This window comes from Hipposideros armiger, unplaced genomic scaffold, assembly GCF_001890085.2.
Source record: "Hipposideros armiger isolate ML-2016 unplaced genomic scaffold, ASM189008v1 scaffold_777, whole genome shotgun sequence".
Classification (NCBI taxonomy): Eukaryota; Metazoa; Chordata; class Mammalia; order Chiroptera; family Hipposideridae; genus Hipposideros; species Hipposideros armiger.
Genome location: NW_017732127.1, coordinates 297,545 through 323,183, shown reverse-complemented (window position 1 = coordinate 323,183; position 25,639 = coordinate 297,545). Strand labels below are relative to the sequence as shown.

At 40.3% G+C, this 25,639-nt stretch overlaps 1 protein-coding gene across 1 annotated transcript in view; it reads left to right on the top strand.

Moving 5' to 3' along the window:
* Positions 1–25,639, top strand: part of RASEF (RAS and EF-hand domain containing) — a 96,782-nt gene that overhangs the window by 5,804 nt on the left and 65,339 nt on the right. Inside the window, exon 2 of the mRNA XM_019628276.1 lies at positions 24,560–24,706. Within this exon, the coding sequence (XP_019483821.1) occupies positions 24,560–24,706 (147 nt within the window). The remainder of the gene's footprint in view (positions 1–24,559; positions 24,707–25,639) is intronic.

The following is a 25,639-nucleotide window of genomic DNA, read 5'->3' as shown; positions in this document are numbered from 1 at the left end:
TGCCTGTCTAGTCTGCCCTTTGCATGTGTCATTTGGAGGCAGGTGGGTGATACTCTGTCTTGGTTCAAAGCTGGGCACTGGGCATGCCAGCCCTGGAGCCTCCTGGGAGGGACCTTGCTGCAGGCCAAGTTCTGCCACAGCTTGTGCCCTGCCCAGGGCCACCTGGCAAAGCAGTCCACAGATGCCTGCCACCTGTGCTGGGGTGGGGGTGCCTTGATAGGCCAGCCTTGAACCGAGACTAGCTGTCGCTAGTGCCAGGCTTAGGGCTGCTCAGCCAGAGGTACGGGACTCACCAAAGCCAGATGCAGCTTGTTTGGGTTTTGTGAACCTTTGAGAGATTTTAGGAGAGGCTGCAGCATGAGCTAAGACAGACAGTTTGTACAGTAAAGTCATTGGAAGTAGTTTGGGTGAGTCAGAAAGTTGAGTTGGGTGGGGTCTCCAGGAATCACCAGGGCGGGGCGATTGATGAGGACTCAAATATGACGGTGGTGTCTGTATGCTGAGCGGTGGGAGGACTCAACAAAGAAACAAAGGCTTCCTCCATCTCCTCCACCTGGGAGAAAGCTGCCCCTCCTCCCCTTGTCCTGATGCCAGACAACTTATTTCCTCCCTCTATGTCCCTGGGCCTTTCTAGCTGCTGCCCCAACACTGGAGCTCAGAGTGAGTGAGTCTGTCAGCCGGTAAGTCTGTGCACGGACCCTTTAATAGGAGCACTTGGGACAGCAGCTGCCCTTGTTTCATTCAGCCACAATCTCTGCTGGTTTTCACAGCCAGGAGTTACGGGGACTACTCTCCCCGGCAGTGGAACCCTGGGCTGGGGAAGTTGGTGTGGGGCTGGGACCTCTTGCTCCTCAAGGGGGATTTCCACAGCCGAGCTATTCCTCCTAATTCTTAATGGCCGCACGCAGGTGTGGACCAGCCTGTTCCACATCTGCTCTTCCTGCCAGTATTGAGTTGACTTCTTCTGTATGTTGTAGGGCTTCAGTTCAGCTAGGCATCAGGTGATGCTCAATGGTGGTTGTCCCATAGCTTAGTTGTGATTTTAATGTGGTCTGGAAAGGAAGTAAGCACAGCATTTACCTACCCTGGCATCTTGACTGGAAAAATGTATTCACTCGTTTTTGGTTTTCCGATTTTTCCAGGCCATTGGGAAATTTCCACTTCTCCACCCACTTGTAGTTAAGCCGGGACATCTTTTATTCATTTCTTTTATTAGTTTTCTCTATATTTTTTCAAGTTCTTGATGTGAGCTGGTTGTGTGTTCAGAGGTTGGCAAGGAGAGAAGGAAATAGAGTGTGTGTGGGTGTGTGCATTGTGCATTTGACCTGAGGCAGAGGAATGGTAGAACTCACCTCTCTCCTCAGTTCAGAGCTGAAGCTTTTCAGAGTTTTCTCAACTCCATTTGTAGCAATTTTGAGTATCATTTGTGAATTGATTTGCTTTGATAAATTAGTGTAGAACCCCACATTTTCACAGGCAGAAACATGAAAGCCCTGCTCTGGAACTACAGTGAGTTTGTCAGTGGGCACAGGTGCTGCTACCATAGCCAGACCAGGGACAGACCCAGATGACTATAGTGCAACAGGCGTTAGTGTGATTGGTGACCTGCCAGACAGCGCTCGGGTAGGATTTGGTCAAACACCAAAATTGATCCTGTGTGGTCAGCTGTGCCATATGGCTTGTGACATTTCTACACACACAATATTGACGAGTCTTTAATTTAGTAATTTAGAAACAAGAAATTGAATTAAGGAGAAAAAAAACTACCCTGTACATGGATTGTCAAAACAGTTTACGTCAGCATTTCCATATAACTATAATGATTACTAAAATTGAGACGAAAAAGATCAGTTGAACTCCAATTCCACTTAACAAGGACATTTTTTTTCTTCTTTTTAAAAATTTTATTTTTTAAATAGAAAAATATTTAATTAACAATAAGCAAATGCACATTCAAAGAAAAAGTTTAATATGGATTCAAGATTCACATTATGATAAATGATAGAAATTAAATATCCTTCTCTTGATAAGAAGGGGGGAAAGTAATAGAAAAGCCTTGAAAAAAAGATAGCAGGATAAGTTAAAATTGAACAAGGACATTTTTAAAAACAAGGAGCTACATGTAGTTTGAGTACTAGTTGGGGTTTCTTTTCTATTTCCCCTTCTTAGGTTCTACCTTAGGGCTTTTCAGTCTGATCGTCTTCTTTTGTAACCGTGCAGTTGCTTCAGAAGCCCATGTCAGTGACGTGATATGGTGCTTGCAAGATGGGAAGGGCAGAGGAGAAATGGAGGCAAAGAAAGAGAGAAACTCAGAGAGAGGGCGGGAGACACAGGGTGAGAGGGGGCGAAAGGCAAGGAGCAACAGACAGATGGAGAGACACTGATTATTGATTGGATAGCGCCTCAGTTATCCGTCTCTTCCCACTCAGTGGGGTATGGCCCTGAGCCAACTTGGGTTGGAAGACGCCAGGCAGCTCTTCTGTCATCTCAGCTCCTGAGTATTTTCAAAATGTGAGTATCTGGGTGGTTTAGATTGTGTTTATAGTGTTTGATGATAAATATATAGTTTTTCGCTCATATAGTCAGTAATATCTGGTCAGTGTTCTTTCAAGGAGATAAAGATTTGTTCCACCCTAAGGCACGATGATGCGTTGGACCCCAGTCCTGGAAGAGATTTAAGATAACGACATATTTAAGAGCTCCTTTTTACCACACAAACACCAAGGGTAACAACTCTCTTCAATTTCCATTTATTTGATTTAGGTTTAGGACATTTTATGGGACTGTTCAGCCATTATATCCCATTGTGATAATTTACAACTGTACAATTATGAAGCACGCTGAAGTGGCCATTTTGTTATAATGGTATCTTTGACCAAGAATTTTTTTAGATGTCTGGATATATAGCAAAAAAAAAAAAAGTGCAGATGAGTTATTCATTCTGAAATCTGAATGCAGTGGTGAAAGTACCACCTGCTGTCATCTGCCTGTGTCACCTGGTCCAGAGGTAGAAGGGCATAGCAGGGCTCATGGGAGGTGGTGGCAGCATTTGCTGACTTGTATCCCATCGACTCAGGCATGGCGGCTGCACTATTTCATCCTTGATGTAACAGTCACCTTGTAATTCTTGGTTCTACAGAACAGAGTTACAGTCTGCTCTGGGCTAAAGTAGAAGAATTCCTGAAGAGTGAACTGATGTTTGCTTAGAAAATCCATGTTTTTGGACTTTCATATGTCATATTTTCTGACAGACATGCTATAAACTAGTGTTAGTGTTTGTGATACAAGATACTTTTTCTTTTCCTCCATGGGTATCTGTTGGCATAGCATGTACTTCAGTCTGGCAGATATGGTTAGCTTGGGGATGTTAATGAATGAATTACAATGCAGGCATTTCCGCTGTAACATAGTGTACGCATTTCAAAAAATCTAATATTCTGCAAACACACACAGGTCATATTAAAAAAAAATACAAGTAGGGATGGGGCCGACCACTTAATATTCGTATACCTTTGTAACCAGATACTCAAAAAACCAGTAACAATCCTAACAAGATACTAGCACAGTAAAAAAGTCACGTTGGATTCTTAATCAACATAGAAATACAATACTCCGGCATACCTGTAGATGTTTTAAAACACAAAAATATAGGAGTTTCCACTTATTTTTTTGAAGATGAAGGTAGCTGCTTAGTTAGGGGGGCAAAGACAAAATGCACAAATTGCTGAGAGAACCAAGACAAAGCTTGTGAACAGTCTATGCCAGGAGGAGCACCTTGGGATGAGTGGGCATTGTATCCAGCCCCGTGTTCACCTGCAGCCTTTAGCTATGGTAATGGACTTGCATTTGGTAGCTGTTACTTAGGGGTGTGAAACACTAACATGCTGGGAAAGTCAACTTCTACTTTAGCATCATTCACCTATTGACCTGGGGAATGAATTAATTGATGCAGTGGGAACATGCACTGCGGCAGAGCAGTCCTAGTCCTGAGTACAAATTCAAGAGAGGCTAAGTAAAGCAAGGCACAAAGCCAGAAATTAGTGTTACATTGATTCTATGTGTACTGATTCGGAGGTTTTACACTGATCTAAAAGGACAAGGCATTGCCTCTCTCCTAATGGATGACAGTGAATAAGCTGTCTTCAGGCTAATGAAAAACTGTCAGTCCACAAAAGTCTACAAATCTATCAGACAGGTCATTAGAATCCTAAAGAACCCTGGCGAGAATTAAAATAGGGTGTAGCTGAGTATTTGGCACCTTAAAAAGTGACCTGCTCTGTTGAATGATATTTAGAGTTAAAGTTCTTATTCAGTAACTGAATAGGAATTCAGTTCTTACTGAATTCAACTTATTCAGCTGGATAAATTGAATAATCTTGTATAAGTCTTTTAGGCAGTGCAAGCATATATTCACTGTGAAGCTGGTACATTTGTTTATATGCAATTAGCTACAGTGAAAATGCAATGATTTAAGCCACTGCATTAGTTAGGGTTCTCCAGAGGAACAGAACCAGTGAGATATGTATATATATCTACATCTATATGTCTGTATATCTCAATATCTATAGCCATATCTATCTATCATCTATCTATCTATCTATCTATCTATCTATCTATCTATCTATCTATCTATCTAATCATCTATTGAAAAAGAGATTGAATTAATTGAAGAAATTGGCTCACATGAACGTGGATACTGGCAAGTCCAAAATGCAGGGTAGGCTGGAGATCCAGGGAAGAGTCCATGTAGCAATTCGAGTCTGAAGCAATCTGCTAGCAGATTTTTTGGGGAAGGTCAGTCTTCATTTGAAGGTCTTCAACTAATCGGATGAGAATAATCTGCTTTACTCAAAGTTTACTGACTTAAATGTTAGTGTCACGTACAAAACAGCTTCATAGCAACATCCAGATTTGTATGACCAAATATTTGAGTACTGTACCCTGGCCAAGTTGACACATAAAATTAACCATCACAGCCACTCAGAAATTTCTTCAGATATTTTCAGATTTTAAGATTCCCTATGCTACGGAAGTCAGTTTTGAAAGGATCAGAGAGCATTTTTTTATGCCTTCAGTTTATAAAATACGTACCAGGAAACTTTCAGATGTTTATTTGAATCTAGAAAAATCCCTATACATGTGCTACATTCCTCCTGTATGCCTTCCAAATGCCTAAATACTTCAAAACAATGTACTAAATTTTTTGGGCAACATTAAAGTTATTAACGTTTCTCTATCTGCCAAGAAAAGGCTTGCGCCACATGTGTTTATGGCTCTGAGATACTCCCCAGAAGAGGGCTTATTATTTCCTCTTGTTCTCTACCCTTCCGTTCTCAACCTTCAGTCACGTTCTTCATCAAAATATCTGTAACTCCAAACTGAGAGTCTTCAGAAGAGACATCTTGGATTTAAGCAGCCTTACCCATCTGGCAAGCCACCCCAGCATTTACATTGCTGCACTTTCCCAGGTAAACTACCATATTTCCCCATGTATAAGATACACCCTTTTTTGAAAAATTTGGGGTCTAAAAACTGGGTGTGTCTTATACAGTGGTTGTAGATTTCAAATGCCATAGATGGAACTGAGGATGAGGCAATATATGAAGACAGTGATTCATCACCAGACACAGATGAGGACAAGCTAGTGGCTGGGAGTTTTGACAGTGATGAGGAGTTGTATGAATTTTATGATGAATAAAACTTGAGTTCAAAAATGTAATACATGTTTTTCAAATTTCGGGCCCCAAAATTAAGGTGCGTCTTATACATGGGAGCGTCTCACACATGGGGAAATGCAGTAACTGCTTACTTGCTTTCTTCTTTCCTTCCTTTGCTGTCCTTCCCTCCTCCCTTATGCAAATACTATGGGAAAGGCATTGTGCTAAGAAGTCTGAAGGCTGAAGTTTCAATGAGAAACAATATGAAATTCCTTGGAGTGGAAACAGGTTCTCATACTGCTGTCCCCAACTACTAGTTTTTGTACCTGAGTTGGTATTTGCTAACAGGGATGCAATTTAAGAGGAATAGGGAAGCCCAGAAGTGTCCCTACCAGATACAGATCCTAAAACTCAGCCATAAAAAAGCCACTGGTTCCACACATATTCCCAGAATGAGGCATTATTTTGGTCCCAGTAGCTCAGCAAACTCTGACTTTAAATCTTTTTCTCAGTCTTTGCTACTCAAGGACCTCAGACTATCAGCATTGGCCATACTCAAGAGCCGTTCTAGAAATGGATAAATAAATTATGGTAGTTGTAGATCTGTCATCTCTATTGCTGTAGAGTATTCCACTGTTAAGATAGCGCAATTTATCCATTTCACCATTAATGGCCATTTGGGTAGTTTCTACTTTGTGGCTATTACATATAGTTCTGCAATGAGCAGCCTATCACGTGTCTTTTGGTAAACATATGGACACATACAGTGCATTGTTTGCAAAATAATTTAAGCTTTCCTTGCTAATCAGGGAGTCTAGTCTCCTCCTGGGCTGTAATGTAGAAATATCCCCAGGATTTGGGGAGCCGATAGTTCAGCTTAACTTTCTGAGTTCCTGTATGCATTTTCTGTTCTTGCTGTCAGGCTTCTAGGTTACAAATTACTATTGTCAGTGTTTTCTCCCTTCTTGGGTACCTTGTTGCTGAAGATTCAGAAAGCAACTGATCAGATATATTAAAACTGTTTTAAAACCCCTGTTTGAATGCAGGTTATTCCTGTATTAACCAGGAGTGTCTCAGAGTCTGTTTTCATTCTTTTCTGACTCTCAACCTTCTCTTGGATTCTTCATGGCACCAGATACATGAGTTTCAGATGGCTGGCATGCTGCCATCATTTTGAAATAAAGATTTTTTTTTGCAGGTTTATTCTTTTTCCATTTGTGTTCATATTTTAACTCCTTTCCCCATTTTGTTCATATTGAAAGTTCCCCAAAGTAGACATTGTAGTTCTAAATTATCTTTGTAAAAATAATGCCATTTAGAAAGAGAAGCACAAAACATGGATTTAAGGTGGGCCGAGTGGCTCAGTTGGTTAAGAGCTTGGTGAAGAGTGCGAGCTCTGAGCAACAGCGGTTCGATGCCCGGCCCGGGTTGAGCTGCTGCTGAGCAGATGGCTCAGCTAAAAAAACAAACAAACAAACAAACAAAAAAAAACACACATGGATTTATATTACATACACATAAGAAGTGGCCATCTAGCCAGGAATGGGAGTGGGCTTATGCTGAGATGAGTCCGTGGGAGTGTGGAAAAATCTGGGCTTGCACCTGTGTCTTGGGGCCCCAGTTTGTCACTGGAATTATTTTTAATGCTCTTATTTTGAGTTGGGGAAATGCTACAAAAACTACACATGAAGGTAAACAGATACTGCTGCGTTGTGGATTCTCCTTGTTCACTCAAGTGAATTATTGTGGTAACTTTATTACAGCTCCTTCTTTAGTACTTGGATTTAAAACAACCATTCAGCGTTTATTTCCATTTTGTTTAGTACCTGTCGGGCCAGTTTTACTGCCCAGAGGGGATGTTGTCCATGCAGATGAGAGAGGAGGGCAGCTTATACCATAGAGAACCAGAACTTGAAACCAGGGAAGAGTAAAGCATTTGGGATGAAAAACATAAACTGAGATAAATATAAAATACACAGCTCATTGAAATTGCTTTTCTCGTATTTGATGTACCAGTGAGTTAAGATGATGACTCAATTAAGAGAAGACCTGGTTTTTCTTTACTTGGATCTCCTAAGAAGTTGAGGTCAGATTCTTTCAGGAGACAGTGTTTGCAAATCAGATGGTTATTTGCTCTTCTAGTGGGCTGGAGCTCTGGGAGCTCAAAAATGGGCTAGTTTTTAGGACAACTGATCCTGGTATAAGGTGAAAACATCAGATTTTAATAGGATTTTTGGCTACCTTCTTTTCAAATCACATTCCAGAAAATCACTCTTTAGTTCTTCAGAAAATCAGATGAAAAAGTAATTAACTTTTCTGCAGGTTGCTGGGAAAGCAATGAAGTGGCCAGGTGATGAGCAGTGGAGTATATCTGGGGAAGTTTCTACCTTGTGGAAAATACGCCCCAGGCACCACTGAATAAGACCAAGAGCCTCTCAAAGGGTCTTAAACTGTTGAAATGTGGAATTAAAGATGTCAGGAACATTTTATTTTAAAGGGGAATTGTGTTCAAGAAAATTTGTAAGAAAATCTCTGCAACTAATTTTGCTTTAGTTTGATATTTTTGGTCCATCTCTGCATAAAACAGAAAGACTGGAAAAACATTGATTTAGCTTTATGTTTGATTCATGGTTAGATAGCAAGGTAGGTAGGTTAAAAATCAATGATTCTTAAAAGTAGATTTAAAAAGTTTCTAGGACATGTTTTTTGTACAGTACATAAATACTACCATGTATACAAATAGTTTTAAGATATTTCAAAGATGTTGTCACTGAAAAGAAATTCTTATTTTATTACTTGATCTTTCAGAATAACTCTTGTAACCTTTGAAAGAGCTTTTGAGAAGGCCAGAGAAGGTTGTGTACAATCTCCAACAAATTTTCTTGCCAGTATCATCTATACTAAGGCATAAGATCAATATTTAACTGTTGAAGAAAATTAGACTATAAGTTAGGCACCAAACAGTTATCCTTCCACAATAATAATAATTTAGAGTTAAATGCCAGTCATTCAATAATTAGTGGTAGGCGTTCAACATATTAAATACAAATTTCAGAAATACATTTGCTGCTGAGTGAACAAGTAGAATGCTCTTGTATCCCTGAATATACTAATTTTAGGAGAGAAAATGTACTCTTTACTGGTACTCATGACCATGACTCTGTAGTATATTAAGAAGTCATTTGGAGGTTTTCGAAAGAGAAGCAAATCCTTATGTTTAATAGAAGCTGGTGGTAAGTTATTTATTGGGTTGTTGGAAAAGTCATGATGTATTTTGTCTATGTTTTTGAAAGGTAATTTATTCATATAAAGAACAAAGATCAATCAATGATATACTGCCCATTTTGTTCGATAACCTTTTGCCATCTTTCAGTGAGCTTCATAATTCCTTTCATAGAAGGGACCTGTCTTTATCGGTGAAAAACTGAACTAGGTGCTGATTTATAGCCTCATTTGAATTGAACATTATACCATGCAAGGAGTTTTGAAGAAAGCAAAACAAGTGGAAGTCTGACAGCACAAGGTCAGACGAGTATGGTGGGTGTGGCAACACATCCCATCCAAGCTCCAATAATTTTTGACGGGTGATCAAACTTGTGTGTGGTCTTGCGTTGCCGTGATGGAACACAACTCCTTTACCATTAACGAGCTCTGGATGTTTCTGGATGATGGATTCATTCAAACTGTCCAATTGCTGACAGTACACATTGGAATTGATTGTTTGGTTCCTTGATAGGAGCTCAAAAAACATGACACCTTTAAAATCCCACCACATTGAGAGCATAACCTTCCTCTGATGAATGTCTGCTTTCGATGTCATTTGAGGTGAACCATCATGTCATGACTAAGGCCATTTGCATACCACATTGTTGTAAACAATCCACTTTTCAATACCAGTTATCAGTCGCTTCAAAAAAGGATCGTTTTCCTCACATTTAATGAGCATATTGCAGATGTTTATATGCGCAGTCAAATGAACTTCTTTGAGTTCATGCAGAACCCAAATACCAAGCTTGCTTACGTATCCCAGCTTCTTCAGGTGGTCGTGAATGCTTGAATGATGGATGTTCTATGTTTCTGCAATCTCTTGTGTTGTGTAACATGGGTTTGACTCCATCAATGCCTTTATTTTGTCATCATCAACCTCACTGGGCCTCCCTGACCGAGGAGCGTCATTGAGATCAAAATCACAGCACAGAATTTCATGAACCATCGTTGGCACTGACGTTCTTGTAGAGCATTGTCACCATAAACTTTATGCAACTTTTCACAAGCTTGACGCACGTTCTTTCCTTTATGGAAGTAAAACAGTAAAATATGGCAAAAATGCACAGTTTGTTCTTCCATCTTCAACTTGTAAAATCTCCAAAACTCAACCAAATCGCTCAATTGTTTTTTTAGAATGAAGCTACAACTGTCAGCTGTCAAATGACATAGCAATAACATAGAGGTGAATGACTCTAGTACTTCCAAAAAATGAACTAGTGCCATCTGTTGCAAACATGTGTCATGACTTTTCTGGCAACCCAATATGTAATGCAATATTTTACATCTGTGTTGACTTCCATAAAATATGTGATTTAATTTGTGTTTTTCAGTCATATATGTATTATAATATTTATAAACTTAAACATACATATTCTTTTGTTAAAAATGCACCCTTGTTTATTATTGAAGAAATATATTCAGGATTCACAACAATTGATTTAGCCATTCAGAAACTTCAACCCACAAAAGCAGAAATCTGAGGTGGAAAGGAACAGAGGGGCCTCTGCATATCAGAAATATTAGTTATAAATCGCAGCAGGACAGTTTCTTGAGTTGAAAATTTTTGGCTCTTTGCAGCTTTCCAAGTGTAGGTTATATAGAAAATATTGGGCAGCTCCTCTGTTGGAGACAATGTAAAAATAAAAAAGGGAAAAATGAAGGAGAGGGTAGCCAGCCAGTTGAAGAGTAGTGTTGGCTCTTGCCTGTAGAGTTCAGATGCAATCTGGCGTACTTTCTAGAATCTCCTCCTTTTTCTCACTGTGTTTGGAAGAGGATTGGTGCTTTTTACCTTGGCAATCAGATTTCCCATTGTTTTTCTCTTCCCTGACCTTGTGCCTGGCAAGGTCCATCTGCCCCCTTTGCATTCCTGTCTTCTTTACTCTCTGAGTCGGTCCTTAGCCTGCCTCAGATCCACTACCAAACTCTGCCTCCTCCACTTTTCTGCCCATTGACTCCACCTTCCTCAGGCTCTGGCCTCATTCATTCATTAATGCAGGGTCTGTTTCAGGTCTGATCCCTGGGTGCTGCAAGGGATATGGAAGCTGACAGGGCACCTGGAGAGGTAAACAGCCACAGAAAACTAAGTATGTAGAGCTTCAGATAAAGTATGGCAGAGGACCTGAAGGGGAGGAATTTCTTGTGGTTGGAGTAATCAGGGCAGGTTTCATGGAGGAGGTGACTCTTGGGAGAGCCTGGACTGATGTGCAGAATTTGATTTCTAGATAGGAAATAACAAAAGGTTTTGATTTTGATCAGAGACTAATATTAAAATATATTTTGACTAGGGAGGGAGCCCTTTTCAGTCTCAAAAGTGGAAAAACAATAGTTATAGGATGGAATAATGTGAAATGGACCAAGAAATCATGTTTGACCTGAAACTTGTTTCCTTTGTTGAAATTTTATGTATCGTGTGTCAAGCATTGTGCAAAATATTTGAGGACAGTGAGTTTCAAGTGCCTAGATGATGAGAAGGGTGAAGGAAATGAGATAGGAAAGTAGGATACAGAATTGATTTTCCAAACCAGAATTTTCTTGTGAATAAATGAGAAGAACTAATATACATACTTAAAATATCTAATTGTGTTGAAATATTATTTTATTGTCTGACACATTGCTTTTATTATATTCATAGTCCTATGAAATACAGTTGACCCTTGAACAATGAGGGGGTTAGGGGCACCAACTTCCACGCAGTTGAAAATCCACATATAACTTTTGACTCGCCCAAAACTTAAGTTGTCCCTTGGTATCTGCAGGGGATTGGTTCCAGGACCCCCCCCCACCCCATAGATACCAAAATCTGAGGATGCTCAAGTCACCTATTTAAAATGGTGTAGAGCAATGCATACAGTTGACCTTTCATATTCATAGACTCCCAACCATGGATAAAAAACAGTACAGGTATTTATTGGAAAAAATCTGCCTATAAGTAGACCCACACAGTTCAAATCCATGTTGTTCAAGGATCTACTTAGTTCTATTAAAAAATTTTCAAAAAGAAAGTTATATCTAAAATATATAAACATTTTATATACATTTAAGAAAAAAATTTTTTAATGAAATTTATTGGGGTGACATTAATATAATATAGGTTTCAAGTGTATGATTCTATAGTACATCATCTATATATTGCATTGTGTGTTCACCACCCAAAGTCAAATCCTCTTCCATCACCATATATTTGACCCCCTTTACCTTCTTTTACCTCTCCCCCTTCCGCTTTACCCTCTGGTAATCACTGTATGTCTGAGTCTATTTGTTTTTGCTTGTTTGTTTGTCTTGTTCATTTGTTGCTTTCAGTTTTATATCCCATATATGATTGAAAGTATATGGTTCTCCACTTTTTCTAATTTATTTTGCTTAGATGATAATCTCAAGATTTATGCATGTTGTTGCAAATGGCAGTATTTCATCTTTTCTTACGGTCGAGTAATATTCCATTGTATATATGTACCACATCTTTATCCATCTATCGAAAAACACTTCAGGGTCAAATATATGGTGATGGAAGGAGAACCGACTCTGGGTGGTGAACACACAATATGATATATAGATGATGTATTACAGAATTGTACACTTGAAGTCTATGTAATATTATTAACCATTGTCACCTCAATAAATTTAATTAAAAAAAAAAAGATACTTCAGTTGTTTCCATGTCTTGGCCACCATAAATAATGCAAAGATTTTTGTATCAATTATGTGAATGTTAAAAAATTGTATAAGCAGACTAATTAGACTAATTAGTGGAAAATATTTAAGTATTTTAATCAGCTACTTATTCACATCTATCTCGAAAAGTTTTCTGAAGAAGGCATCTTGTTTCAGTGTGGTCTTATCCCTTTTTCCTCCATAAAATTGCTTGTAATCATCTTTAGAATTATATTTTATGATTATTAAGTTTGAAATTGTTGACTTTTTTCTGTAGGTCATAATGTTTTTAATTAAGAAAACATTCCCTGTACAAAGTGCTGAAAAGCAAGCACTTCAAGAGCAAATTCTGTGATAAGCTTAGCACAAATTCTGATAAGTGTAGGATATTCTCAATTCTATTTTTTTAGTATTGACGTGTGTAAATATTGACATATGTAAATATCTTACCTCATGATTATCACAAGTTCTGTGTTTTTGCCTCCCTTCAAAGTGCTTCCTTTGACAAGTTTCTTAATTTTTACAAGATGAGATTTGCCAAATAAGTTGCCTCCATTTATGACTTGAATATTTTCCCTTAATTATATGCTTCAAAATTGTAGGCCTTTTCAATTTTATTCTATTCTGGTACAAGAATATAAATTTAATCAAGTAAAAATAGGAAGCCCATCAAAATATTTTCCCCATATTCCAAATCATAATTACAGAATTTTGGAATTAAATTTGTACAACATTTGGGCTCTCACCATTTAATCTGTTTAGTTCAGTGCCTTCCCGTTTTCAGGCTTAGTTTTCAATTAATTGCAAACTGCTAACATCTTCGAAAGAGGATGGTAGTTTTTATAGTTCTCATTGTTTGGTAAGTTTTCCAACAGCTTTTGAACAAAATGTAATGAAAAACTTAGAGGACTAGTTACAGAAAACATACGATGATTGGCTAAGTAGTTCTTCAGGGTTCAAACATTTCCAAAACCTGAACGATGATAGGCTGGAATGAGAGAAAGTATGAGAGAAAGATATTGTAACTGTGTGTAAATATATTTGAAATTTTGACAGCTGCAGCTTCTATTTAATTTGGTAGAATATCAGAGCCTATTTGGATACAATTATAAGCACCAGCACCAATTCTAGGTGCGTTTCTACTTCACAGATTTAGGTTAGTAAAACTTTAATTTTTACCACAATATTTTAGTCTTATTTTTCAATGAATTTACAGTAATAAGTTTGATGTTTACCTTCAACAGAATGACGTTCCAAAAGCTTTACTTTGATTCCATGTAGTGGATGGGGAAAAAGAAAATCAAACCGTTATTGGACTTAACCCAACTGATTTTCTTTTTGAAGCACCTGATCAGACTGATACAAAATTAGCCTCACTTAACTTTGCAAAGTTCTTTTTCTGTTAACGGATACATTAACAGCTATCACCTCACTATTCGCATTTGTACAAGAAAATCTGGAATAAAAAATGCACAAAATCAATTTAGAAGGACAGTCATTTAAGGGAAAAGCCATGCTTCACAGGTGGTGTGTAAATGAACCTTCTGCAGCCGCATAAGTGAAACTGGAGTCTCTGAACATAGTTCTTTTAAAAGACCTGTACACAGATGCTCCTTCAGAAGATTTGTGTCTTCTGGTTTTCATGTGGTTAATACTACTCTAGTCCAGTATGGTGAGGGATAAATGTGGACAAACATTAAAAAAACCCACAAAACTTATTTTTTTAAATATTTTTAGATTTACAGAAAAATTGTGAAGCTAGTGCAGAGAGTTCCCGTAGAACATGCGCCCACTTTTCCCATTATTAACGTCTTGCATTGGTATAGCACATTTGTTAGAATTCATGAACTGATATTGATAGGTTACTATTAACTGAAGTCGGTACTTTATTCAGATTTCCTCAATTTTCCCCTGAAGTCCTTTTCTTTTGTTCTAGCGCCCCATCCAGGATCCCACATTACATTGAGTTGTCATGTCTTCTTAGGCTTCTCTTGGCTGTGACAGTTAAACATTTCGAGCAAGTTGTGACACATTTATCACAATCCTTCTTTGTTTTTTGAGGTCATTACTGCTAAACGGGTTTCTTTTATTGCAAAATATAAAAGCATCAGTAGTTACACACTTTATACTAAAAATGGTTAAATGACAATATGAAGAGCATTTCAGTTGCTCACTCTATTGCTCTGTGACAGGACTGTCCAGCTTCTGTTTTCTGTACCTATTCCATGTACATTGTCCCTGTAATTTCCAAGTTCCCACTGATTTAGTCAGACAGCTACCTGGCAGCATTGCAGGTATTAGGACAACTGCTGGCTCTCCAGGTGGCCAGCAAGCAGCGGCCTTCAGCCTTTCTCTACTGCTACCTGAGACCCGAAGGAGTTACCTGTCTCCTGCTTTTCTTTTCGGAGCTTAATTAGTTTTATCAGTGACTATTCTTTTTCCGGCTCCTGAAAGAAAGTCTTAGTTACATTGTGTCTAGAAAGCGGCAGGAAAGGAGAGATGGATTTATCATTGATGGAAGGTCAGGAGGAGAGGTGGGTTTAATCACTGATTGTCTTCCGATTTAACCACATGCTAATGAGAAGTCTTTTCACTGCTCTGATGTCTACACATTACTAAGTGAAAGTTCAGACCCACCAGCTCACCCTGGCTTATTTTAATGCAACTGTTAATAACTTTAATGTGTAGTTAGTACACAGTTTAATAAGCATGTTAATGGAACTATTTGATTAAAAAAGAAATTTCTGGATGAATGCTAAAACGTGATGCAGGACGATAATACGCATAAGCTGGGATTGTTCTCAGCAAACCTGGGAAGGTCACAGATGTCATCTAAAGGGAAATTTTAGAAACTGATATGCCACTTTATTTCCTCCCCAACTCCTATCTTTCTTGCCAAATTAGAAGGAAATTTCTAGTGAAAAAAGAAATAATACACCTATTTGCACTAACGTTATTAGATTATGCCTACATTAACTTGACTCAAAGTAAGTTGATAGAAAGGAAATTATTGCAAGAGTGAATGTGCATTATAAGTACTCTTAAGTAAAGAGGTGTGTAGTCTCACGTGTACATATTCTCACATGTATAGCACATTGATAATGTGATATCATCTATGAAAAAAAAATTTATATAGACCTTAGAGGCAGAATGTATGTGAATAAGGCCTGTTTTCCTGGGTATAGAAGGGTTAGGTCTGACTTGCCCCATCTCCATTCCTATGCTCAGGAGCTATGTTAATAGACTTTAATAGGTACCAAAGTAAGGCCTATTTGGCATTCTGCTTGTTTGTGTGAATATAGCTTTACAGGAGTATAGCCAGGCTCATTTGTTTATGTATTATCTGTGTCTGCTTTCCTGCTACAATGGCAGAGTGGAGTAGTTGCAACAGAGATCATTAATAATTTCCACCTGGTGCCTTACAGAAAAGGTTTACTGATTCCTGGACTATAAGCTTTGCAGACTGACCTCAGGCATGACCCAATTCTCAAGTTTCGGGTTCACCTGCACTGGCACCCATAAGCCAACATTTCTGTCCATGGGCCTTCCACACCACATGACGTGCTTCCTTCTAGCCCTTTCCCAACACACAAATAGAAGCAGACAGGAGAGAACCACCTGTTTCTAACTCTTTTGGGTAGAAGAGGCACAGATCCGAACAGTGGGTGACATTTACTGATTACCCTCAGTGTGCCTTGTATGCTCTAGTAGGAGTTAATCCTCACAGCCTTGTGTGGTGGGTTCCATTACTGCACTCACATTATGACGGAGGAAACTGAAGCTCAGGAGGTTAAGAATTTTGCCCTGGGTCACAAAGCCAGGATGTGGTGAGGAAGTATTTGAATTCCGCCAGGCCATTCCACGTATCCTGACCACCAGTCATTCATGACTTAGGAAGCCCTCAGCTGTTTTGAGTGTGCCTTCCCCAAACCTTTAGCACAGTGCCTCTTGCTGTTTCTGCCTTCCTCTCTCCATTAGCAAACTCCCAGTAACTAAATGTCAGCGATTTTAAATAGGAAGCAGTTTGCAATTTGAAATGTTTCTAGTCTTTGAATAAATCTAGCTAACATACCTATCTTCCGGGGAGTTTTCAATTTAAACCTTTTGGGTAGTGTTACCCAAGTAAGTACTTAGTATTTTTCAGGATGATGTTAATCTGGAAGGAATTTTACCTGCAGGACGTGTATTTGGGCAGAGGGCCCTGGATGAGGCGCTGGCGGTTGAGTACCTGGACTAGATCATGCTTGGAGGAACAGCAGCAGTCTGTGGGGTGGCAGGACCAAGTTCAAGAGACCATTGTTTGTTTTCTCTAGAAGGCAGAGCCAGATAAGCGTGCTGCGACTAAGTTAATGAAGAGCGAGACCCACTGTGACACACAGACTGGAATCACTTTCCGTCTTGTGTAGGCAGCTCAAGGCAGTAGTGTGCAGAGGCATATCCTGCCTGGAAAGACTTGAACTTCAGAAAGAGAACTAATGCTGTCCTGTTCTAGCAGCATAGATGGATTTGGCTGTTTGACCTTATTTTCCAGTTCGTTGGGGTTTGTTCTGGAAGTATGTGTACTGTGGAATAAAAGTACATTTTGAAATCAGTAATTTTTACTTCTATGGGGGAAAAGGTAAGTCATTTCACTTACTAAGTGGTAGTATGGTCTGTTGAGGGCATCTGGAAAGATCCTCTGGTGTCACCTTAGTAGGAATATAGTCATTATTCTTACCCCCAAGAGCAATAAACTATCAGATGAAAAAAAAAAGCCTTTGTTTTTTCTAGCAGTTTTAGGTTCACAGCAAAATGAAGAGGAAGGTACAGAGATTTCCCACATAAACTCTGAGCCCACGCATGCACAGGTTTCCCCATTATCAGTGTCCCCCAACAGTGAGACATTGTTATAATTATGGCCATCACTGTGTGAAGATGGGGATAGTTACAATGCCACCTGATCGTGCCATCTCTTTCTTTAAACTTCCTAGTGACTTCCTGCCCTCTCAAATAACTGCCCTCTCCGCTGTCTTGACGATACGATGCCTGTGGGCCTGTGCCGTCATTTGACTCCTGTTAACTTTTCCAACCATTTCCACGTCTGTTGCTGCTTCGTCAGCTTCTTTGGGTTACGGGAACTGCTGGCTCCTCCCGCGCCCCCAAAGCCCTCAGCCTACGATTATTGGTGCCTGGGACAGGTCACCGCTCTCCCGCTTCCTGTTTTCTGCCCAACTGACATGGAAACATCCATGCTCACCTTCTCTGTGCTGTCGGAGCATCTTGTATATAATCTTCATGGTGAGCCTTATGAGGAAAGGAGCTTAGTTTAGTTTTATTTCCAGGATCTAACATGGCGCCCCTTGGATGGCTTGGATGTTTAACTTCACGTGCTCAGATGTTAGGGTCATAGTGTCAGTTTTCTTATGGCAGACCCTAGTGTAGGATGATGTAGACATTGGCATTTCGTGCTGTTTGCTTTTGTTCTCAGAAAACTGTTTTGGGTTTTAGATCTATATAACTTATGTTTTGAATAAATAGGTTAACCCCCTGTTTTAATGCTTAAAGTGGCAAGACTTGGAATCTAAGGGGCAATTTTCCTAACAACCTTACAGGGTCACCGTTTTCCTTATCGCTGAGCAGTGTTGTCTGCTCTTGACTCTTTCCCAGACCAGAGATGTTCAGGCTTTCTAAATACCGGCCTTACTGTTGGGATGTCGGAAAAGTCATGACGTATTTTTTCTATGTTTTTTGTTGCAAAAATGCGTCACGACTTTCCCGACAACCCAATACATTACCAATAGATATGTTCTTCTAAGTAAAATGTCAGTCTTACGAAAATGTGGGACTTTTTAAAATCTTTACATCTTAAGTATACCCATGTTTCTTTTAAGTTCATATAATATCCTTTTCAGCTCAATGGCACTATTTGCAACTTAAAATGCTTATTTTTTAGGGATCAGTTTAAATTTTTAAGGTGTGTTTTTTTTTAAAAATCAGTAATTAGCCATTACCGCAGTCTTTCATAAAAATCATCTTGTAATTTATCAAACAAGGAGATGATGAATAGGCTCAGAATTTACACATGTAAAATTGGTTGGTAATGCATGGTGTATTTTTCTCTGAATGTGTTTTATTTTATCTCTTTTCTTCAGACATGAATTAGATTATTTTTAGTGTTAGTGTCTCTCTCTCTCTGCACAGAAGCAGAGAATGTTTTTTGTCTTGGCCAACTAACATATGACTTGACTCTTAATCTTGACCTGGTATTTGCCAGGTATACCTGTAAACAGGTGTACACGGTATTTGTGAATCCAGTTGTAATTGCCTTAGATGAGGCCCTGAACTTAAATTAAAAGTGCCTCAAGCTTTGTCACTGCCGGGCACCCTTCTCAGCACTCTCATGTGCCACACTGAGTCAGTCCCAGAATAAAACAGAGCTGTGTGTGCAGCATGGTGCAGTCTCTGCTTGTTTAACCTCTGACGTGAGGAGCGAGGACACAGGGGAAGGCAGTGCCTATCCCACTCTCAGGAGTGGGACAAAAGATTGTCCTGGCATCAAGTCTGCTGAGCTACAGAATCTACAGGTGTTTAGTTGCCTATCTAGGGCACAACATTTAATCTTACATTGAGGGACCAGGTATTATCTCTTGCTATGATGAAGTATTTTTTGTTTTTGTTTTGTTTTTCTCCACCAGGTGTGAAAATTGCCCAGTGCCTTATGCTGCAGTTTGTCGCATAATCCACATGGTTCTCTAGTTCCACAGATACAGACGAAATGAAGCACACAGGCAGATGGGGTGGGGCAGGGGCAGGGGTGTGCCTCGCCATGACTATAGTAGCGCTTTCCCTAAGTAGCTTTAGGTAAACTGAGTTTCATAAGATTATCTCATTTTAATCTTAGGTGTGCCTTCAGTCTTTAAATGAGTCCCTTTGTTATGTGCACAGGTTTTGTAGCAATAATTCATATCCTCTGCCAAAGTAATTTTTTAAAAAAATCTTGGTACATCAAACTTTTTTTTTTTAAAGATTTTATTAGGGAATTGGGGGAGGGGAACAATGTTGGGGAATTGGGGAAGGGGAACAGACAAGTTGTCTGTCCTTCAATCTTAGTTGTGGAGGGCACAGTAAGCTCAGCTCCAAGTCCAGTCGCGCTGCTCAACTCAAGGTGCTGTGTTCAATTAGTTGCAGGTGGGCGTAGTAACCATCTCATGCGAGAGTTGAACCAGCACCCTCATTGTTAAGAGTGCGCGCTCTATCCACTGAGCCATCTGGGTGGCAGCTCAGCTTAAGGTGCCGAGTTCAGTCTTAGTTGTGGGTGGGCATAGCCCACCATCTTGAACAGGCAACTTTGTCGTTAGGAGCACGTGTTATCACCAGCTGAGCCATCCTGTCACCTGTTAGCAGCTCAGTGGCAGCTCAGCTCAGGCGCAGCTCACTGTCCCATTTGGGAATCGAGCCGGCGACCCTGTTGATGAGAGCTCGCACTCTTGAGCAAGCTCTTACCCAACTGAGCCACTCAGCCGGCTCACATCAAACTTTCTTAAATGGAGCCGTGCACTTGTCACACCTAAAAACCAGCTAAGCACTTACTTTTGACCTGAAGAGCTAGTTCTTGCCTGGAGAGCTGGGCTCCGGAGCCGGGTGGGCTGAGCTGGCATCCTGGCTCTGCTACCTGATGATACTTATCCCTCTCTGCCACAGTTTCCTCCATGGTAAACAGGATCTAGTGACAACTTCTTCATAGGGTTGTCATGAGGATTAAGTAATTAATACATGTAAATACCAAATCACTGCCAGGACTATATATGTAAGGTGCTTAATAAATGTCTGCTTTAGTATATGAATGTTTCAGAATAGCCTTTTGTTTCCTAGAGTGGGTAGGGATGGGAAAGACTTAACCTGGTCAGAGAAATCTCATTACTTATGAAGCTCTCAAGGAAGTAATTTAATCTGGAAGAGGATGATAAAAAAACAAATGCCGACTCTCTAAGCTCAAGCTGACTGTAACAGAACTTCCAAGCCTCAGTGGCTTTACAAAGTACAAACTATTTTCTTCTCATGTATCGGGCAGATGGATGTGGCCAGGCAGCCCTCCCCAGCAGTTTCCCTCAGTGTGGTGAGTCAGGCACCCAAGCACATGCCAGCTCTTGGCTTTCCCATACTGGAGCTCTTTACTTCAGCTCTGAAGTTGAGGAAGAGAGAAAGGGAGGCAGAGAAGGAGAGGAGAGAGAGAGACAAAGGAAAGATGGGGAGAGAGGGAGAGGGAGAGAAAATGAATGAATGAAAGAGAATGAATATGAGCTGAGGCTCTTACAAAGGATTTTAAGGACCAATCATGGAAGTGGCAAATGCACCCTTTCTGCTCTCATTCCATTGGCCAAAACTAGTCACATGGCTCCAGCCTACCTGCTGGGAGTTCTGGGAAGTCAATTTTCCCCATGTGCCCTGTAATAAGAAGCAAGACAGATGAGTATCCAGGTAGTCTCTGGCACAGCATGTACATATTATCTGCTAGTGGTGCACATTGTCTATAGTTAATCTGTTTGGAAACATCACTGTAAACTATTTCTGACATTCTGCATAATGCCAGGACCAGCAAAGGAACCAAGAGAAGTTAGAATCATTATGTTTCTTTCTTATTTTAGAAATTTGCAGGAAATCAGGGAATCAACTGGATATCTACTTCTGAACATTTTATTGCTGGGCAGTTGGCCAGTAAACAAGAGCTCTCAAGGGCAGTACCCTTCGTGGTCATTCATGGCAGGCAGGTTCCTGTCAATGAGAAGGTTTTTATGCTTTGTATCCTGCTGGTGGTTAGTAAATGACAAAAGGCAAAGAAGTTAATGACCCTGTTGTGAACGAAATTACATGGGACACTCTAAGAGCAGAGATTTTATTTTACTGCTCTTTAATAAATACGGCTCACTATTACAACTAGTATTTGTACTCAGCTCAGAGGGGAGAGATGATGGTAGTTCTGTGTGCCTTACATCATCAAATAAAGTGACTTGCTGCTGCAAGTGTGTTCGTAATATTTCACTTGAGCAGCTCTTTTGAATCACAATTGGCCTATGCACAGATTGAATAGTTTGCTCTTATAAGAGCAAACCTGGGGTTTTTATAGCTACATGGACACACCTTGGTGCCATGCTTAAATAAGCTTCTGGGTTAATATATACCTCACATTTTGCAATGCTTCATAGTTCTACGGATTTATTTTTAATCCCATTTCTTCTGCCACGGTTTAGATATTTAACACAACTGTGAAGCAATATAATGTAATGGTTGATCATGTGGTCTCCAGCATCAGACTGAGTTTGGATCCCAACTCTGTCACCCAATCACTATGTAACCTTGGGCACTTTCATTGTTTGCTATGGTTGCCTAGGTATTTCTGGTAATAAATACCAGACTGGGTGGCTTAAACAACAGAAATTTATTTTCTCACAATTCTAGAGGCTTAAAATTTGAGATCAAGGTTTTGGTTGGGTTGGTTTCTCCTGAGGCCTCTCTCCTAGGCTTGTAGATGGCTGCCTTTTCCTTGTGTCTTCACATGGTTTTTCTTCTGTGCATGTCTGTGTTTGAATTTCCTCTTCTTATAAGGACACTAGTCATATTGGATCAGGGCCCTTTCTAATGACCTCTCTAAATACAGTCACATTCTGAGATACTGGGGTTAGGACTTCAGCATATGAATTTTGGGAGGATATGATTCAGCCCATAACAAGCACTTAGCTCTGTCTGATCTGCAAAATGGGTTTGTGAAAGTACTTTATACGGTTGTTGTAAGTATTCAAGATATTGTGCAAATACGTTGCTTAGCATAATACCTAGTGCACAGTGAGCACTCTCTAAATAGAACTATTTTTATTATAATCATAAATCTTATTGTGTTTAGCTGTGTTATCTCTCCCAGTTGGGAGACGGTTGTATGCACAGCCTGTTAATTATTGAGGAGTGAGATTATTGCAGTCTTTCTTGTGCCCTCACAGCATTGGAACAGGCTGCCTTCAACAGAGTAACAGGGCAGGAGCCCAGGGTTGTGATCCAGTGGATGAGTGTGGGTTTTGTGCTAAGGATTTCTGAGTGGTCTCCTCTGGCTGTCACTCTGGTGTCATTAGGCACCATAGATGGCTTTGAAATGCTCTCAGATGTTCTGGGTCCTGCAATGACCTGCTTCAAAGTTTTACCAGACCGAGATAAACACCTGGAGAAGAGCAGTCTATATCAGGGGCGAGAATCAGGACTTTTAAAATATTTTATTGGGGAATTGGGGGAGGGGAGCAGCGTTGGGGAATCAGGGAAGGGGAACAAACAAGTTGCTGTCCTTCAGTCTAGTTGTGGAGGACACCACTTCACTGGCCCACATTGGTATTATGATCATTGCGCTCTTCCCGGCTGAGGCAGTCAGTTGCTAGCCATTGGATGGCCGCTCATGGCGGCTCACAGTAGCTCATGGGAGCTCTCACTGGCTGCCGGCCACTCACACTGGCTGCTGGCCACTCATGGTAGCTTACAGCAGCCCACTGCAGCAGGGGCTGCATGCAGCCTATGCCGTTGCCTGCCACTCACGGCATCCTAGCTCCAGGTCGAGCTGTTGTTCACAATCTTAGCTGTAGAGGGCACAGCGGCACTGGCCCATGTGGGAACTGAACCGGCAGCCCTGTTGCTCAGAGCTCACGCTCCCAAGCCAACTCTTAACCAACTGAGCCACTCGGCCAGCCCCAGAAAGACTTTTTGCACCATCTGGGAGTAACTATAAAATCATAGCAATAGATCACTGAATGTAAGAATTATCCAAGCACTGGAGATGATTTTTAAGTAATGCACTGTGCGAAAGTGGTTAGCATTCCTTTGATTGTTGGCTATCCCAAACAGTTCTAGACTTGAGAATTGGTAGAACTCTGTAATGCCAATACGATGGTAAATTATCATCTTAGGCCCAAATAAGAGCCTGTTATTTAAATTCCTGGCATTTCTTCTTTCAACTGACATAAACGTTCCTTGTTTTAAAAAAGTGCTGTTCCTGTTACAGTACAGTCACAGCTTGTGTTAACCATTAACAAGCATGGCTGTCCACTAGGGTCAACAGAAGGAAGGTCGGATTTCACGGGCTCTGATGGAATACGAGTAAGCTGTCCAAAGAGGACAATATGCCTATCAATCAAGAAAAGCTTTGGAAGTGGTGGGAGAGTCATGAGGTTATTACATCCCACACGGTGAGAGCATGCATTGATGGCAGTTGAGTTCTACAGGCACAACATTCATAGTTCAAACTAGATCCACTTAGTGCATCACTTCCTAAACTTGCGTCAAGAGCACTGTTAGCCAGCTGCCCAGTCTTATCAATTTTTCTTTTGAAATGATTGTGAAATATTTGTCTTTTAATAAAAGTTATTAAGTAACGAGTATGAGGGTTGTCACATACAAATACATAAATATTAATATGAGTTTATGTGAAGTAATTTTTAACTGACTAAAATAATAGGAATACCTACTCTTATGGTCATAAAGTCTGAAATATATCCTTATTAAGGATTGGTGGAACATAGAATTAAGTAATTGGGTTTATGTTACATACCTTTTTTTCCTATAAATCCATTTACTTTCTTTTAAAGAAAAAAAACCCAACAGTGACAATGAAAAATCCTTCCCTATCTCTTCATATGCTTTTCAACTGCCCTCACATGCCTCCATCTTCTAATATGAAATCATCACATTGTACACCTTTAAAAAGTCACGTTGCACAACCTAAATGTATGTAATTTTTATTTGTCAGCCATACCTCAATAAAGCTGGAAAAACAATAAAATTGCTGTTCCATTGTAAAAAAAAAAAATAGAATAATGCAACAGCATCTCTGCAGCAGCTGTTTCCCTCCATGTAGGTCATTCTGTTATTGCTTCATTTTTCTTCCTTGGTTCTTTACTTATATGTCTCTTTCCTAAAAGTCTTCCAAAAATTTGCCTTTTTTCACTTGGTTCAATTAGATTTTTTTTTTCCAGGAAAGAGCAAGTTAGTACCTTGTATCAAAATATCAATCTTGTGGAACCCAGACTGATTCAGCCATATGAACATGTTATAAAGAACTTCATCCGTGAGATCAAACTTCAAAGCACGGAAATGGAAAACCTGGCCATTGCAGTGAAGAGGTATTGAAGCCCGTCCTTTCTAAGTGGCATGTGGGGTCCTTTCACTGGTGCTGACCCGGGGCCGGGGGGGCACGTGGACCGAACTGCATTATCACATTATGACATGGGAAGACTTCCTGATCCTCAGGAATCGGGAGCTTCCTAAATTAAAGCCAGCGTGAGGGAAGTTGAATCAGGCAGTACTTCATAGGGTCCGTCAGCAATCCATCAGCAGGTCACCGTGGTCCTATCATAGAAAGCTCAAGGCCAATGATTCCACACAGAACACTTCAAAGAGATGTGTTATCGTGTATCTAGCCACTTGAGACATATGGGGAACTTTTCATCCAGAGAGGCAGGCAGGGCTCCATTTGAAGGCTGGCCTTGTCACTGACAGACGCGTGACTGTGAGCAGGTTACTTAATCTCCCTGAGTCTTAGCTTCTGCATCAGCGCAATGAAGCTGTAAATCTTCATCTCCTCAGGGGGCTGAGACTTAATGGATGCCATCATGGGTGATGCCCTCACACTGCGCCTACCACATGGCGGGTGCTCAGCAGTGCGTCATTCCCTCTCTCTAGCCCTCCTCACCCAGCCTGAACTGAAAGCTTCAAAGCTGTTTAGCCCTTACTGTCATACAGCCAGTTTGTGTAAGTCATAGCTGACTTATATATAGGATATTCCACTGATTTTAACAGCAACCCAGTGCAAAAGAAGAATTGTATGTGTTACAATCATCAGCCTCTTTGTTTCCTGGAAAGGTCACACTCCTTAGTCATATGTTGGGAAAGAGGGCATTTTGTTTGTCACAATTCCTGGTTTGCCCCACAGAGGCTTCTCGCTGCCATGTGTTCCTCCAGCAGATCCCCGCGTGCTGCTTACCCGGCTAGTCTCTGCCCAGAACTTGTAAACGGCCCTTTACTAGCTCCCGTGCCCTACCCTGTCTCCCCGCCCC